The 19,736-nt window shown below is 34.2% G+C and overlaps 1 protein-coding gene across 2 annotated transcripts in view; it reads right to left on the reverse strand.

Annotated features, from left to right (window-relative positions):
• Positions 1-19,736, reverse strand: part of ATAD2B (ATPase family AAA domain containing 2B) — a 148,942-nt gene that overhangs the window by 62,715 nt on the left and 66,491 nt on the right. For both annotated transcript variants that reach the window (XM_024118530.3, XM_024118529.3), the window contains exons 15-17: positions 15,311-15,401; positions 9,348-9,659; positions 6,895-7,030 (exon numbers count right to left, since the gene is read on the reverse strand). In XM_024118530.3, the coding sequence (XP_023974298.2) occupies positions 6,895-7,030; positions 9,348-9,659; positions 15,311-15,401 (539 nt within the window). The remainder of the gene's footprint in view (positions 1-6,894; positions 7,031-9,347; positions 9,660-15,310; positions 15,402-19,736) is intronic.

Consider the following 19,736-nt stretch of genomic DNA (forward strand, 5'->3'; position numbering starts at 1 on the left):
CACGGAGCAGCTAGGCCCGTGAGCCATGGCCGCTGAGCCTGCGCGTCCGGAGCCTGTGCTCCGCAACGGGAGAGGCCACGACAGTGAGAGGCCCGCGTACTGAAAAAAAAAAAAAAAAAAAAGGAACTAATGGAAAGAAATTGAACAAACACTGTTACTTGTAAAGAATATGATTATACACTAGAAAATCCTAGAGAATCAACTAATGACTGCCATAGTCTACCAGCAAAATAACAAGACTGAAGATGGAAATAGAAAAACCAAAAGATTTTCCTAAACACCATCAATAACCAATATAAAAAAGGAAAGAAGAGTCTATTCACAACTGCAAAAATACAAATGATAAACAATATTAAATAATCTTAATGAGAGAGGTATGAAACTATATAGAATACATCATGAGCCTGAATATAGATGTCAATTCTTCCTATGCATTTATACCTAGCTATAGTTAACTATACACATATGGTTGGTTTATAGTATTTTATTTTATAGATTTTAAAAATGCAAATCAAGGGCTACCCTGGTGGCACAGTGGTTGAGAGTCTGCCTGCCGATGCAGGGGACACGGGTTCATGCCCCAGTCTGGGAGGATCCCACATGCCGCGGAGCGGCTGGGCCAGTGAGCCATGGCCGCTGGGCCTGGCGCATGCGGAGCCTGTGCTCCACAACGGGAGAGGCCACAACAGTGAGAGGCCCGCGTACCGCAAAAATAAAAACATTTTAAAAATTAAAAAAAAATAAAAATACAAATCAAAATCTCAAAAAAGATTTGGGAGGGGGGGCGGATTTAAAACTTATTTGCAACATTATCTGAAAAAATAATCAAGTAAGAACATCAAGGGGACTTCCCTGGTGGTCCAGTGGCTAAGACTCCGCACTCCCAATGCAGGAGGGCTGGGTTCCATCCCTGGTCAGGAACTAGATCTCACATGCCGCAACTAAGAGTTTGCATGCCACAACTAAAAGATCCCGCATGTCGCAACTAAAGATCCTGCGTGCCGCAACTACGATCCGACGCAGCCAAATAAATAAATAAATATTTTTTTAAAAATTAAAGAAAAAGAACATCAAGAAAATTTTGGATAAGTGTGCTAGCTCCAATTTCAGAACATTTAAACCTGTTTTAGTAACTAGCACTTCATACACACTACTTGTTTACTTTTCTTAACAATTCTATGAAATACATAAGTTTCCTCTTACTAAATAGATAAAGAACCCCAAGGCTAAGAAAGGTTAGGTATAAGATTATACAACTGGGTGTCCATATAACTGCAAAGCCCAGGTTCTAAAACACAAAGTTAAGATGTGCCCTACTTTATACTGATACATATTACAGAACAGAATAACAGAACGAAGAATACACCAAAGAAAAGAAACACAGATCAGTGGAACATAGCAGCCCAGGAAACAAATCATAGTAATTGGAAGAATTTTATATAAGATAATAAGCATAAAAATAAATGGAACAGAGATGAATTATAACACAAAATTATTGTTTTAAAATAGGGAGGGGGCTTCCCTGGTGGCGCAGTGGTTAAGAATCCGCCTGCCAATGCAGGGGACACGGGTTCAATCCCTGGTCCGGGAAGATCCCACAATGCAGCGGAGCAACTAAGCCCGTGCGCCACAACTACTGAGCCTGCGCTCTAGAGCCCCTGAGCCACAACTACTGAAGCCCGCATGCCAGAACTCCTGAAGCCTGCGTACCTAGAGCCTGTGCTCCACAACAAGAGAAGCCATCACAATGAGAAGCCCTCGCACCGAAACGAAGAGTAGCCCCCGCTTGCTGCAACTAGAGAAAGCCCGCGCACAGCAACAAAGACCCAATGCAGCCAAAAAATAAATTACTTAATTAAATAAATAAATCTATAAAAAAAAAAATAGGGAGGATTCAGATCCTCATTTCACAAAACAAAATGAATTCTAACACAGAAACAAAGAAAAAACAAAAGATTCATGTATTTTTAATTCATAAAAATCTAAAAACTTTTGTTACTCAAAAATTACAATCTGCGGGCTTCCCTGGTGGCGCAGTGGTTGAGAGTCCGCCTGCCGATGCAGGGGACATGGGTTCGTGCCCCAGTCCGGGAAGATCCCACATGCCGCGGAGCGGCTAGGCCCGTGAGCCATGGCCGCTGAGCCTGCGCGTCCGGAGCCTGTGCTCCGCAACGGGAGAGGCCACAACAGTGAGAGGCCCGCGTACCGAGAAAAAAAAAAAAAAATTACAATCTGAACCAAACGGCAAACACTCAAATGAGACAAATAATTAAATCTGCCATTAACAGGATTGGTTCTTAATGCATAAAGAGCTTGCATGACAGTATTTTAACGAAAAATACCTTCTAATACAAAGAATGCAGACAATTCAAAAAGAAAATATAAATAAATAACTTCTTAAAAAATGTTCACTCATGTAACAATTTTAGAATGCTTCCTATGTTGAATGCCTTGGCCCGTGGTATCCAACAATACCACTGTTATCATAGAGCTCATAACTCAGTGCATTTATTGGAAAAAGGAAGTAAATTACTATAATTCAGTGTGATTAATAAACAGCACTCTTTAAGTACAGGGTGCTATCAGAGACTCATAAATGGCTTTTCTGAAAAAGTGTTATGAAAGCACAAACCCAAGACTTCGATGGCAGAAAGGATGAATTTCAAGAAATAAAAACAGGATGTACAAAGGACCAGAGGCTAAAAAAACCTCTTGGCCCTTTGGGGTAGAGGATATAGTTCATTTACAGCCAGCTTCTTTTAAGGGTTTAGGGTAATGTAAGGGTAAAGATACTGGGGTAAGGGAGGGGAAGGGGGAAGAGAATCAGACTGTGAAGGGCTATGAAGGGTTCTGTAAACCACGTTAAAAGTTGGAATGTACACTGAAGACACTGAGGAAGCATTAAGATGTTTAAGCAGGGGAAGTGACATAAGCATACATATGTCTTTGGATGACAACTCTAACTCAGCATGTCAGTATAGGAAAGGGTTTTGAAAGAAGGTGAAACAATAGGTAAGATGACCAGTTAGGAGTTTGCTATAATAACCCAGGCATGAGATGTTAATAACAGCATAGACAAGAACAGTGTCAGAGGAGGTAGAAGGAACAGCTTGGAATTAGACTTACTTAGTTAAGAAAAATCCATAGGACTTGGGCATTTACTAGATATAGAAGGGAAGAAAGAGAAAAGAGTTGAGAACGATGTCCAATTCTAGTTGGGACAACTGAATGGATGGTAGCTCATAAGACTCATGGGAAGAGAAGGAAAGACAAGCCAGCATATACCAAAAGATCTGTGACACAACAGAGGGTGATAGGCAACTGGACAGAGTTTAAAGCTCAAGAGTGATCTAGGCTTGAGAAAGATTTGGTAGTTACTAACAAAGATGAAAAATAATGAAAACAAATGAAAATACTGAGAAACATCATTTACCTGTTAGATTAATAAATATTAGAATACCGTTATCAGCAAATAGATGATGGGAAAATTGGTATTCTCATGAATAGTAAGAATGGAAAAAAGTACAATTCTCTGAAATTAAATTTGGCAAGTATGCCAAATATATGCCAAAATGTATATCCAAGGATATTCTGAAATTCATCCCACTCCCAAAGATTCCCTTACTTCTTAGTGTTCTCTACATTTTTTCCCATAGTACTTATCTTCTAACATTTTATCTATCACACTGATTGTTTTATTGTCTGTCTCCATCTAAAATGTAAGCTGAATAAGGGCAGGGATCCTAGTATATTTGGTTCACTGACATATTCCAGTTACCTAGGACAACATCTGGCACATGATGGGCACTTTGACAAAATATCTGTATGAGTGAATGAATATATGAAAGTGCAAACGATTCAAACAAATAAGAAGATATTATTTTCATCTATCTAGTTGGCAAAGATTTTAAAAGACGAACAGTGCTCAGAAATGACAAGGGAACAGAAAAAATAACCCTCTCATACATTAGTGATGAAATGTAAATTGGTACAACCTTTCTGGAAGGCAATTTAACAATCTCTATCAGGTTTTGAAATGTATATACACTTTGACATAGCAATCAGTTTTTAAAATCTACCTTAAGGTCTGAATCAGAAAATGTTATAAAGATGTATACTCAGAAAGATGTCTATCACAGTACTGTTTATAAAAGAGGAAAACTGGAAATTTCAATTTTTATCAATAAGGTTATATAAATTATGAAACATCCAAAAAAATATTATGCAGCTATTTTAAAAGAATGACATTAAACATATACTGACAATGAAATAACATTCCCAACATAGTGGGGGGAAAAGCAAGTTACATTAACAACCTTACAGGAGAATATAATTTATATAAGATAATACATGGGTCTGTCTATATGGATAGAGAGAATATGGAAGTGTGGTCACCAAAATGTTAACACATATTACCTTCAGGTGCTTGGGCTTTAATTTTTACTTTCTTCTTTATGCTCTTCTTTTTTACTTGAATTTTCTACAGAGTATATCATCTTTCTAATCAGAAAAAACAAAGCTATTTTCATTTGGAAAACCTTAAAAAGTTCTGTTTCTAATCCCCTTATGGTAATATACAGTAAGAAAGAAAACTTATTTTCCATCATAAGGGTTCTCTACCAGATTGATAGACCTTAAATAGCTTCACTTCTATTTCATCTTAAATCTAAAGAAAAGGTTGCAACACTGTTTTAGGAAACTATTCTCAGAAAAAGAAACCCACCATCAATGCCCAAGCTAGTGTTACTGACACCAGCATTAAAGTCATGCTTTCTACTTGTCTAGAATCTTTTTTGTATTAATCTGGCATGCTAACACATGTTGCTTGAACAAAAAGCCAAACCAAACCAAATCAACAACAACAAAATACATGTGTAGTCCTCATTAAAGGCTTATGTTCTAAAGTAAATGCTTCTTGGAAAGTGTGAAAAATCATATCATCCAACCTACCCTAAAAAACCCTATCTACCTATTAAGCTCAGAAATCAATTTGGAAACCACATAGTGTAAGAGAAAGAATATGATCCCAGGAAACAAACAGTACCAAGTCTGCCCCCTACTAGCAGCATGATCATGGGCAATTTACTTATCTTCTTTGTATCTCAGTTTCCTCATCTATAAAATGATGATACCACAAATGCTAATGACTGTTGAGAGGCCTATATGTATTACTATATACGAAGCCTCAGCTTTATATACCTACCACATTACTAGTTTGTAATGAGCAACAAATGCTAACTCCTATACCTTCATACTCAAAAGGACAGCAAATGTCACCATTTTTTCTGTGAAGCATTCCTGGACTTCCCTGTGGAAGCTTCTTAGTTCTGCTTTCATAACACTTTAGTCATATCACAATGTTTGTCACCCCCCAAGAACAAGAACTCTTCCAGAGTAAGAACTATATTATATCTTATTCATGCTTCGAGCACCTAGTACAATGCCTGGCACAGGGTTAAAAAAAAAAAAAAAAAAAGGCAGAATGAGTGCATAAATAAATAAAGTAATTTATCAAAACATCTTTAAAAAACAGCTCATTCTAGGATATAGCTGTCTCACTATTAAATCAAAGTCAAAGCAATGAACTAGAAAAGCATATGTAAAAGAGATTAAAATTAAACCAATTCCTTGAGAAAGGCTAAGCCAACCAAAATAAGCCATACCACTGATATACATTAAATCAGTAACAGAATGTTCTTAATGTAAAATTGAAAAATTGATAGTTTCTTAGCTCCTACTATGTATTTCAATTCAAATAACTAAAACTGTCAAAACAAACAGCACACACGGCACACAGGCTAGCCAGGTGAAAGTCAGAAAAAAATGATTCTTTGGTTTTCCCTTAGCCATCAATAAACAGATCTGTAAAATTACTGAAACAGTTTAAGAAAAATTCCCAGAGGGCATAAAAGAAAGGCTCTGGAGTGAAGAAAAAAGTTTCTAATAGAAGAGCTTGCTGTTAGAGTAAATTAAAGTAATTTAGTCTCATTTTAAAAACTAAAAAACAAGGAAGGGTTATCAAAGCAAATAATCAAATTAACATTTCACCAAAATCCACATGGGAAAAACTTCTATTAAAGACTTAAATTTGTTCAAAATATCTCTAAAGAAAAATTACTTAAAAGTATACACAATCCAGTGTCTTCTAATAAAAGTCCTATTAGACCTATCTGACTGGAGCATTATGGTTAACTATCATGATAATTATGTAAATGCAAGTGATGATGCTGTATCTGAAAACTATTTAGTCTCTTAATTTAAAATTACATTAGCACTGAAATTGTTTACCCATTGAAGTGCACAGCAAAAGCTGCTTTAATATAGACAAAGGTAAATGTAAATAGAAAAAACATAAAATCTAAATTAGGAAAGTGTAAACTAATGAGGTTTTGGAGAATCAGAAAGTTATTTGTTTAGTTACTGAGCAATTTCTAATTCAAAACCTCTTTAGTACCCTTAGAGTCCTAAATTATCATATGAAACTTATTACAATCAAAATATTCTAGATCATGATAAATATTTCATTTTTCTGTCCACTTTAGTTCAAATAAAAAGCAATAAAATTGGGGACATGGGTTTACTTTCTGAAGGCAACCCTTCCTTCTACCCTACTTAAAAAAAAAAAAAAAAAATCCCACAATCATTTTAAGAAAAAATATCTTGAGTTGACCAATAAACTAATTTATTACCACACAAAAACATAGACACAGTAAAGTTTTCCAGAATTGTGTCCAAACAACAGAAAAACAAAGTCCTCCAGGTTACAACCATAAGTAAAAATACAGTGTAATTCTAACTATAAAGTAGTAAAAATCACTCTAAATTGAAAGAAATTTCAATTTAAATTGAAAGATATTTCAATATAAATTGAAATCAATGATATAAATTGCTTACATTGTAAAATGAAGGTAAGGTTTATGTACAGCAGCAGCTGATGACTGTTTCTTTGGTGATCCTGAGTGACAACTGGTCTCGAAAATTGACAAAGCATTCTCATCTTCACTATCATCTAAAATCAGAGTTTCTATATCTGTTTAAAAAAAAAAATCACAAAGATTATGAGGCTTAAAAAGTCCTTTAATATTAGTGCCCTACCAAAGCTAAGAAAAATTGCTTTAAAAATCAAGTGGCAAAAACTAATAAGTTATCCATCAAATAACACAGATTGTCCAAGGAAACTGACAAACTACAGTATTCTGAATAATTTATAAATGGAACCAACGTAATTCTTTCACCCTTACAGACTACTTAAGTGTTATGAGATGCATTTTGGGAGACTACAAGAACTCTGGAAAAGAAATGGCACTCATAAAATACTCACCAACTTACTAAAAATTTCTAAGTTAATTTTGACCAAAACCAGTACATTTAATATAAATAAGATGGTTTAATTAATAGAGTAATTGAGGTATGGCCCAGTTCTTACAAAAGCAACAAGGAACAAATTGACCTTTATTTTTTCACATGGCACACACACACATATTTCAAGGAAAATCTAGTCTTAGTTAAGAAGGGACTCGGGAATTCAGTGGGAAAACAACCAATCTTAAAAAATGTACTCATTCAAGTAACATTGGGTCTTAAGTTATTGTTCGATGGACTAACGGGAACTAAAATTCCTATTGAAAGTGCCATACTTAAAAATTTATCTGGACTACAACCTAAAGTATTAATAGCCATAATTCATACATACCTACCAAAAGCGTCAATTCATTCAATAAAAAGCAATGCTACATGTGTAGGAGAAATGGGAGGAAACTAAGATTGACAGAAATCATACCCTTCCCCAAAAAAAACAAAGAAAAAAAAGAGGCATGCTTTCTAAAATGAGATACTGAATTGTGCTGGCAGACACAGATCTCAATGGCTTTTAAAAGCCAAGTATTTAATACAACTAATATTGTAAAAGTTAATCAGAAAATAATTGAGTACCATGTGATTGATAATCTCATATATAAGGAAAGGATACTTGTCTAAGAAAAATATTAAAGACCAAAACAATCCAGAATAATATATCTAAATAACTAAAAAACAATTATTAATAATCAAAGAAAATTTGGTTTCTTTCCTCCACTGGTATGTGAAGAAAAAAAATGAAACTAAAGCATACTTTATACTTATGGGGAAAAAATGGTAAGAAAACACAGGTAATAATGCTATAAAAAAATTCTCAAATGCAAGTAAAGAAGTTACAATCTCTCAGAAGAGAAGGTAAGATTTTTATGACCTTCTAAAGGTGACATAGTCTTTTAAAAATTAAAAAAATTTGGGAAAAGATACATATCCTCAGTTTTGAAAATCAGAGCTAAGAAATGTACAATTCATGGAAGATAGCTGGCTCATACATAATATCTGTTCTCCTCCTCATTTGACAAATTTAAGAAATCAAGTAATCAATGTGATATTTCATGAGAATCTACCCTAAAAAAAAGTTTCTGAAAAATATATATATGACAAGCAAAATTCATTGAATATCGATGATTTTTACTATATATAACAGTTTTACCATTAACATAATTCATTGGACAATTTTTTATACAGTGCAGACTACATGTTAAAAAAAGAAAATTAGGATAATTTTTTTAAATTACTGTCTCTTTTAAGTTCATGGGCTTTTACTTTGATTAGCACAGGAACCTAGAGCTTTCCTGTATATGAGTAACACTTTTAAAAGTAGCTGTTTTTATCTCAAATCCAAACTACAGTCTTGAGGCCAGAACTCAAGACCTTCTATAATCAGGTTCTAATTTACTGCCCTACTAGTAATTTACACTCCATTAGCGCAGCACGCTGCAGAGTGCTGTGCCAATAACAACAGTATGATGAGTTGAATCCAGAGGGACATTATAGCAACATGGTTAAGAGCATGGGCTCTGGAGTCAGGCTCCCTGGGTTTGAGCAAGACCTAGAACTTACTGAGTGACCCTATATAAGTGAACATCTTCATTTTTGATAGAGTAAGAGTACCTACCCCCAGGATTGTTATGAGGATTAATAAATGACAATTTTTGTAAGGGCTTTATAATAATAAAAGAAATGTAAGCCAATACTATCACAGCCAACTTTTCTAAAGATGGTTAACACTCCTCATTAAGATAGTCAGAATGTCCCAAGAGTGAACAAACATCCATTCATTCTTTTTATGGACACTGACTAGGCAACTACTGTATGCTAGACAATATGCTAGGCCTAGAATAAACAGTGGCCAATGAAATGCATACATTTCCTATATTCATGGCAAATACAAAAGAGTAACACATAAATAACCTTATAAGAAAACTCAGAATTTATTTACTTATGCCTGTACTTGTTTCATTTTAACAATATGAAAAGGTAATTTATACTACCTTCTTTCTTGTCACTCTGGCTAATTTCAGCATGAGGAAACACTTTTTGCAAGACTGCTAGGATGTTGTTGAAGCTTCTTTCCAGCAGTGGTCTTATTATGGGGGATAGTGCATGTCCCGAAGACATGACAGCACGCTGGGAAGCAGGCACAATATTCTGCATTGCGTGGTAAAAATCTTGGGCATTGAGCACTATTGAGGAAACATCTAGCTGCAGTTTATGACTGCTAGCATAGATCTGGGGGTAACGCCTCCGCAGGGCAATCAGGGCAGCTTCAGTGCACAGGGCCTTGATATCAGCTCCGCAATAGCCTAATGCACAAAAGGAAAAGGATAACAAAGGTAAGTCCATTGTTCCAAGTATCAACTCTATTTTGCAAATATGCACATCTTTATCTAAAATAAAATACTAAATCAATCATGTGCAATTTCACTAGCAAAATGAAAAATGACCATTTAAAGTCACCTAATAAAACTGTTTACTCATTAAGACTAAAAATGTTTTGAATATTTTAATTAACAAACACATGAACTAATGATATTAAAAGAAAACAAGTCATATATTTTGTGCCAAAACCACTGATTATAATGTACATCTTTCTTCAGGAAAGGTTTTAAAAAACATAGTTTTATATCAATCCTTCATCAATATTTCCAATCATTAGTTTAGTCCTCATGACATTACAGTTTTCTATAAATTTTCCTAATATTACTAATTTCCAAACACATATAATGGAGCAGTACAAAGTAGTATACATAAGCGGAAACTTCAAAATCAGAACTATTCTACTACTAACTCTGAGTGCAACCCACAAGCAGGTTAATATCTTATTACCCCCAAAACTATACTTTAAAGTTATGATCATCTCTGATAGTTCCAAAGGTATTACAGGGAATGAGAATCCATTAAATTTCTATATTATCTTCCTTTTTATATATATATTTAGTTTAAAATGATTGATAATCTAGTTCAAAGGGCTACAGAGTTTTGAGGTATCATCCATTACCCATATTTAATTGATCATGTAGTTAAACAACAGATCAAGCCACCAGTGCTCTGAAATCATTTCATTCATTTGAGCGACAAATACACAGGAAAAACATATGAACTGTTAGGTCTTTACCACAAAGAAAGAAAGAAAGAAAACCTCAAACTAGTCATGGTGTTTTTTTATATCGACAATTAAACCTGCATTTGGCCACCTTTATCAGCTATGCCAGCAGCGGGAACCACCCAAACTAGGTACAGAACATTAGTCCCTAAGCTCTTCAAAGAGTGGTATCAGGTTTATTTATCTTTTTATATCTCACAATGATCTTGTAGAACACTTAAATACTGAAATTAAAATGGTGATTAGATAGGAAAACTACGAGCAGAGAAGAAATAGTACCAGACTAACTGGGAGAAAAAGAACATTAAGGAACAAAACCATATAAATCAAACTGACTCACACATCTACAATAAATTCTATCCCTATATCCCTCAGTAGGGCAAATGATCATGTTAATCAAGTCCTACACATAACAGAAAACTCCTCACCCTGCTCTCCTTTTTCCACAGCACTTACCACCTTATCATCTACCTATTATGTTTACTGTCTGCCTTCCCCAACTAGAATGTGACCTCTGTAAGAATAGGGAAGTATTTGTTTTGTTCGCTAAATGTATCTCAACTACCAAGAACGATGCCTGACCTGGCATTCAGTAGATATCCAAAAAATATTTCTTGAGTGAAAGAATGAATGAAAAAAGAAGAGTAACTCCAAGGTTATAGTTTGGAAACGTAAAACTATTAGGTTACCATGTATCACAAAAAAGAGGGGGATGAATAATATCTATTAGGCTTTTCTTTTTCTGAGAAATCTAAATTCTTCTTTTATTATTAAACCAACTTACTCACTGTAACTAAAAATTTCAGTGAAAATTATGAAGTACTACATTCATAAACATTTATTCAGCGGTAGGGGAAAACTTAATATGACCTATGAGAATTTAATTCAGAAAACTATAAGCAGATTAAGCATTAACACTGCCCCATGACAGCAATCAATCTCCCAAATAATTCTTCAGAATAACCAAGTTTACCATGTCTCTCATTTTATTTTCTATTTCTCAATGAATGAATCTGACTAAAAGTATCTTTTCCTGTTCCATACATATCTGTTACATTAGTTCAACAAAATAACTGTAGAACACCAGCTCAGTTATAAACAGTTAACTAAATAATCCATTTCAGAGGAAGTAAAGAATAAACTACTGTCTTCAAAAAAATATAAACCACATTTCTTTTTCTTCTTTAAAAGTATATACACTTAGTGAACATACTATATGACCCTATTTTTAAGTGCAAAAACCTAAATTAAAAAAGAAAAAACGTTCAAAAACAATGCAGAACAGAAAAAAGCCACTAAAAGGTATTTTATGTAGTAAATGTTGCCCATAACATTTATGTTTGATATAATAATATAAATAGCAATGTATTGGTCATTTTTTAATTTATTAAAGATAATTTTAAAGCTTATCAACAATAATAGATTCCATTTAAAGAAGTAAATTTTCTTCTCTGAGTTAAATAGATGTTTTGTATATTGACACATTTTATTAACAATATCAAAAAATCACATTTGTTAATATCATCACCAATCTCATCACTAAAATCTTTCAAGTGCTGGCAAGCTGTCAGTTCACAATGACAAATATAAGTCATAGAACACCCTTTGAGAACTGCTGTGTAGCTTATAATCCCTTTTTTATTTTTATTTATTTTATTTTTATTTTTATTTTTTTGGTATGCGGGCCTCTCACTGTTGTGGTCTCTCCCTTAGCGGAGCCATGGCTCACGGGCCCAGCCGCTCCGCGGCATGTGGGATCTTCCCGGACCGGGGAACGAACCCGTGTCCCCTGCATCGGCAGGCAGATTCTCAACCACTGCGCCACCAGGGAAGCCCCCTTTTTTATTTTTAAAAAAATCCTAATTTTTGCTTGAAAGTTTGAATTTCATCATTAGTTATAAACTAATCCTTGAAAAAAAATAAAGAGTAAATTTTCTCATGGATTATCATAACCAACAGACTATAAATGATAGGATTTATCTTCTTTACATTTGCTTGTGAATGCAAATTACTAGTTTATATCTGTGGTTGTCAACCTTGACTAGTCATCTCAATAAACAATGAAAATGAGTCAAAAATAGATTCCCAACAAACTTAGTGAATCAGAATCACTAAGTGGTGGTTTAATATCATAAATGTGTATTTTGAGAAAACTTTACAAGTGATTCTGATATACAAAAAAATTGAGAACTACTGAATTAATAATACACTTTCCTTACTAGACTCTAAAACAGAATTAAAGGTACATCATAACCATGGCTAAATAGGCTATATTAAGGGTGACAACATGTCCTGGTTTAGGCCATTTGCCTTGTCATAATTAACAGCGTATTTTTTCACTCTCAAAAGGGTCCTGGTTTAGAAAAATAGACGATATGACTATTCTAGAAATACTGAAATACAGCCTTTTGAGAGTTAAAAGTTGATGTTAAATATCAATATCCCTTCCATAAGAATTCCATAACTATACTAGTTCTACCATTACAACTCTAATAGTCTGATGAACACACATAGCTAGATACCAAAGAAAATGCATTCCTGAATACTGCTATTAAGATGGAAATTTGTCTGAAAGAATGAAAATACAAGCTATTCAAAGAGGTTATAAACTAGAGAAAGGTAATAAAATGTTATGAAGTTACTTTTTAAGTAAAATACCAAACAATGAAGGTCCACAAGCTAAGACGCCACATTAACAGATACCCTTTCATTGTTTTGGCCCTCTTAGTGAAAATGAATAGAGAAATATGATTAGATTGAAGTTCTTCATTAACCTTAAGCTCCTACTATTTGTGCACATGTTCTGGATACCAAATTATTTGAAGACTACTAAAAATCACACCTATTATGCATGCAAACCTCCAAGTACTTGGGAATTCATTTCAAGGTAAAAGTTACCAAATCCATAACCTCTAACAAGAGGTCAACTATCTTTGCAGTCGTTCATTAAGACTGCATACTCTTTTGTTAGGCATAAATTTCATTCAACTGACCCCATACATGTTAAAACATCTTTGGGATAACGTAAGTGCTAAAGCTCATAATGAATTAAAAATTTATTGCTATTTCGCTCCTGTTTGAAGACCTGCATTTTCTTTTTTTTTTTAATGTGAACTGGTTTCTTAAATGAAATAAATGTCACAATCAAAATCAGAAGTCAGTTAATTATAATGGATTTTTATGTCACTCTCCAGGAAGAAAATAGAGTATATATAAGTAGATTCTAAACCAGCAACGCCACCCCCAGAAAAGGCAAGAGAAGTTTTTCAGTCCTATAAAAAAGTATGTCTTAAAATTTTTTTAACTTAAGAAACTGACTAAAAGCTAAAATAAATAACTTGGTAAAATGAGAAGGAGTGGCCTTTCGAAATGAAAAAGGAAACTGAGAGCCTAATATTTAAGATGAAGAATTAGAGTGTATAATATTTCAGATGGTAGATAGGGTAAAAAAGTAATTTTAAAATTACTCTTAGGGAATTTCCGAAATTATTTGAAGACTGCTTATTTCAGTTAAGGATCATTCTGTGACAAATTCACAGATGAATCTACAAATATTTCCCATTCTGATCTGTACGCTAAGACAATAATATCATAAAAGTAACAGGAAATAAAAGGGGTCAAATTTCAAAAAGGGCAAAGACTGGATTTTGTACCAAATACCACCCTCTCCCATAAAGCAGCACAAGGCTTTGCAAAGGTCAAGCCAAATTTACATGAAATGGGTTTGGCGCATGCTCTCTTATACCAGGCAAAGCTTATACTGGAGTAGTGCTGGAGAGATTTACGTTTTCTCCTCACCAGAAGATGTCGAGGTCTTTGTGGTTCAAAAGCTGAGGTATGCTGCTTCGGAGATGGAGGTCCCTGTGGATGAAGAGGATAATTCGGATGTAGCTAACTGAATGGACTAATGTTCTATTTAAGTTTTAATTATTTGATGGTGGACCACAATGATTTTTTAACTAAGTTGTTCTTTTTGGTTTTGGTAACTTTAAAGTTTTCCCAAGTAGACTGCTGATTGTTAGTGGACTTATTAGGGGGACTTCTTCATAATGCTTAAAAAAAGTTCATGGAGTGAATTTTTAATTTATATTTTTCAGAGAATGAGAGGAAAATAGACAAAAGACAGAAAAAGAATGAAGGAAAAATACCTGTGTGTATATTCAGTTGCTTAATACCACATTCATTTTTATTTCAGACCTAACTAGAGCCAAAACCCTGAATTCTAAAACCTCTGAATTCCGTCTCCTATGTATGATCATGTATGTACATAAAACACTCTCACCATATCCTTTTAGGACAGCAGTGTTCGTTCACTCTGTAGGAGATCTACTTTGTGAATAACTTAACATTAACTTGGAGAGTTTTACATTTGGGGAAATACTAGCAGATGTCATTAAGTATTTTCCTTGAAGACTCCTCTCACTCAACTTCTTTCTAAACCACTGGCATGAGGCTGAGTCCATCATGTAATCTGTGAAGTAAAAGACTACAGTCCTGCCCTATATATACATGGACCTTCACCTCTCGTTTAAGCTTATTTTTCTTAGTAAAACTTCTGAAAGGGAACAATTCATAAAAGGAGACACTGTAGTAATACTGGAAATCCAGCACTCAATGAAAGGCATATGACCACTGAGCTTTGATAATCAAAACACCTAATGGCAGCTAAAATTCTAATTTAGAAGTGTTCAAACTTCAAGTGAAATGTTTAAAATAATATTTACATTTAAAGGCAAAGCCATCTATTGCACAAAAATACAACTATACTCATTCACATTCCAAACATAAGGGGAAAGGGAGGCTGATCAGAACAAACAATGACAACCAAAAAATTCAAACAGTAGCACTCACCAACACATTTTTCAGCCAATTCACCTAAAAAAGCATCTGACAATTTTGGATTCCAGTCCCTGGTATGGATCTGTAAAATGTGTTTTCTTGCCTAAGAAGAAAAGCACAGATAAATAACATCCTGCCTAAGGAAAAAAGTACAAATAAATAAAATATCATCAACCCCAAAATGTATTAGATGGAACAAATTTAACAACTAACCATATCCCAGAAAAGCAACTGTTTATTTTAAAAGAAACATAAACAGCTTGGCATCCGCATCAACTCTGATTCCCATAATAACCCTGTGAGCTATGTAGCAGAGACCTTTGTTTCACAATCTAAGATAATTAACATCCTGAGAGGTAAAGGAACTCGACTAGTGGCACATATGACTATGTGACTGATATAGGACTAGAACTCAAAACTAAATTTCACTTTCCTCCACGTCATTTTAACCATCTGAAAACATGTAAACAAAAAAACTTTAATGTGTTATAATAATCATAACTTTTAAACAAACCTTATATTTAGATTTCACAGGCCTTTTGGTTCTAATATGCATAGTGTCATTTAAGTTTTAAGTTGAAGAAGTTTTCAATTAAGTAAAGAAATATAATAAACATTATCATCTTGTAAGTTAGTTAATGCTTTCACATTTAATATATAACAAGGTAATCTCCATAAATATTAATTGAATTCACTGTAAAACAAAGGTTTAAACAATTTTACCTTGATTTTTTTCTTTCAAAATAGCATTCTTTACCTTAAATCTAACTGTATAGCACAATCAAAATTTTAACATCTTGGTTCCAAATTAAATGAAATTTATTTTTCTCCCACAGTAAAAAAGAAACACTGAAGTGTGAGTCCATAATCACCTGAAAAGTCACATCAGAATTTTTTTTTCACATTTGCCTTCTTTCAGGGGAAAGACAATGCTTTCTAAAATTGAGTATACTTGTTTCCTCAACACTGCTACTTGAGTTTCTTGAGACTATGAAAAAGCAAAGTATAACCAAGATGATAATATTATTGCCTTGGTGAGGAATTTGGGGTCTAGCACAAAAACAAAAAGAACTTGAAAGTTGTCAAGATAAACCTTGCTCAAAAAGTTGACAAAATCTGGAATCAATAGCTATTGCTTCAATTCCAAGTTCTAGTTAGGCGTTCAGCTACCAAAAATAAATCAGTGATGTAACAAATATTTTCTTTCAACTTGAAATATCTGCCTGAACAGATACTAAAAAAATATAAAATCAAGGCCCCCCAAAAATATCATTCTGAGAGCTTATATAGTCTAGAAGATGACATTAAGAATCTATATAGACTTCATTAGCAGAAGGGGTGCCACTCATTCAAGACCCTTAGAGAATCAGAAACACAGCAAAAAAAAATATCTAAGCTGGAAGATATCTCAAAAAAGATCTATCTGTATCCCTTCATTTTACAAAATAAGTAAAGATTTAGAGGAAATGAAATTAATTACCTAAAGTCAAAAGTTATTGTCAGGTCTCTGAGACATTTAAGTGCCTTTCTCTTTTTCTATATAAAGAGTCTCCTTTCTTTATCATAAAAACAAGAAATAGAAGAAATTATTTATATCAAGAAATGTTTCATTACAATTTACTCTATATGGCATACAGAATAGTAAATCATATGGTTTCTCCTAATAGAAAGTAGCTTCCTCTATTATTAAGAGTCAAAGGCAAACTCAGGTCACTCATTCTTTAGGATTCATGAATATACACATAACATTTATAACAATAATCATACTGCTGATGATGATAAAACAAAAGAAATTAAGCACTAGTGCATAAAGAAGGTACGTGCTATTTTATGGTAATAAAGAGTTAACAAAATTATTAAAATTTGGCACCAAGACTTACTTTTACTTTTTTTGTTGTTTGTTTTTTACTTTCACTTGCTCAAATAGCAAGAGTCATGATATTCCACTTCCCAAACTGCATGCTAATATTAGACACTGACTGGTATCAATTTAAATTAACGACCCAAATGGAGCCTTATGACTGCCCTTAACCCTTCTCTATTCTATTCATGAGGCTATCTTCCAACAGACTAGTTCATAGCTTCTCTGGCTTCATGGTCAGCCTCTCGTTCAGAACTTGCTTCCTAATCCACTGAGAAAACTGAAGCAATCAGAAGAAAACTTCCAAAGATACCCCATACCAACTCTGTCCACCTGTCAGCATGTGTACCCACAATATTCTGTCTTCTCCCTATTATAACAGATGAACTATCAAATTCCTATCTATAGTCATTCTCGGGACTTCCCTGGTGGTCCAGTGTCTAAGATTCCACACTCCCAGGGCAGGGGGCCCAGTTTTGATCCCTGGTCAAGGAACTAGATCCCACATGCCGCAACTAAGACCCAGCGCAGACAAATAAATAAATAAATTTTTTTAAAATTAAAAATAAAGTCATTCTCATCACTCATATATTAAATCCAATCCCCCTTCTCACCTATCAAGGCAAGAAGATAATTCTCCTTTCTCAATTTCATCACCAAAATTTCCTTCCCTACTGGATATTTCTCCCATCTTAACAATAACAAAACACCTTCTCTTGTCCCCAATTTGCTCAACATCTCACCTCAATCCTTTGCTTCTTATTAAAGCAAAACACTTTGAAAAACTTATCTCCATTCTCTGTCTCCAATTCCTCCCCTCCCATTCTCTTAAACTAACCATATTCGAGTCAAGTTTTTTACACCCACCACTAATTGAAATTGTTCCCATCAGGTTTCACCAATGACCTACATAATGCTAAATACAATCGCCAATCTTCTGTCATGTGATTTAATTAAGCAACATCTGACACAGTTAATTATACCTTCCCCATTGATATAGTTTCTTCACTTGGCTTCCAGAATATCCCACTCTCCTAGTTTTCCTCTTTTTTTTTTTTTTCCTAGTTTTCCTCTTACCTTACTGACTGCTTCTTAAGACAGAGGAATTGTATCATCTAGTCTCATGACCTTAAATATTACCTAAGGAAAAAAAGGTGAACAGCCAGTCTAGGCTTTTTCCACAGACCCAGGCCAAGAAAAATGATCTTAGGTTTAGGTCTCAAGCACCGTTTTCTTGAAACTTAGAAAGTTAAAATTAACATGGAAAACTATGTTCAAGATCCATACTTATACAATATAGTAAGCCATAGAACATTTCCATCATCACAGAAAATTCAACTGGACAGTACTGTTCTAGACCTCATTTACTGTTAAATCTCTGATTTGTGTGGACTATACCTGAATTGTGACGACTATGGTTAGCATATGGACTTTGAGGCCTACATGACTAGGACAATAGAGAAGATAATTGGAAAATCAACGTAATGGCTTTCCTGTGCCGAAATGAACACTGGCTGTGTCTCTTGAGCTAATAAGCACATTCCCCATCTACTGGTAGAGCCTAAAAGATGTGCTTGAACTGCTGTAAGACGTCCCAAACGAGATAGCTGATGCTTCCCCATGCTGAAGTAGACTACTTCAGTCTTGTACCCTATAACTAAGCGTACCTCTATGCACTGGTACAGCCCTAGAGGCTCACTTTGGGTAACAAAAATGATGCTGTATACACTATGTTCCTATCCTGACAAAGCTAAATAAACTTGGTGCCAAAAAAAAGCCTGTAAGTTGGATCATCAATCCGAAACTGAGACAGATATAGTGGCTGTTCAGACTGTCGAAATGAGGTAGAGACTGCTCTACACAGACTGCTCTATACAGCAGAGCCATTGCCTTCATTTCCCTATAGTCTACTGTACTAATCACTAAGCTTCTCACATCTATGTACATAAACAAGGCATTTTACAGAGATCCAAAATCAAAGCCATATAACAGCAAGTGCTCGTGTGTGTGTGTCTGTGTGTGTATAAATATATATATTCATACATAGTATCTTCTCTGCTCTCTTTTGGTTATATTTATATAGGTATGTGTTATAAAGGTTCTAATTAGGCTTGATATGTTTAATACATGCAAAGCATTGTCAAATACAGAATCTTCTCTGAATATGCCCCTCCCTCTCAAATATAAATGTGCAGTGAAGATGACAGTCAATGATTAAACTGGTCAAAGACTAACCAAAAACTTGCCAAGTAAAAATAGGAAAAAAGAACTTTGTATAACATATTAAATAACATTTTACATAGTCAATGACTACACATTGCCCTGTCTTAATTATGTTCTTATTTTTTTATTATGTTCTTTTTAAAACTACACTATAATGAATAGCATTTGCTGCTTTTAATTAAATAAGATGTTACAGCCATTTCTATGAGAATTTGCATATTGGGCTCTTATTCATAAAGCCACTGTTACTCTAAAAATGTTATTTTTATGGGAACAAAGCTACTTTGGTGAACAAGAGACATATAACCTGTCCTACAAGATAATTAATACAATGTGGAGAACCAAAGAAAAGAG

Source organism: Physeter macrocephalus, chromosome 12 (assembly GCF_002837175.3).
Source record: "Physeter macrocephalus isolate SW-GA chromosome 12, ASM283717v5, whole genome shotgun sequence".
Classification (NCBI taxonomy): Eukaryota; Metazoa; Chordata; class Mammalia; order Artiodactyla; family Physeteridae; genus Physeter; species Physeter macrocephalus.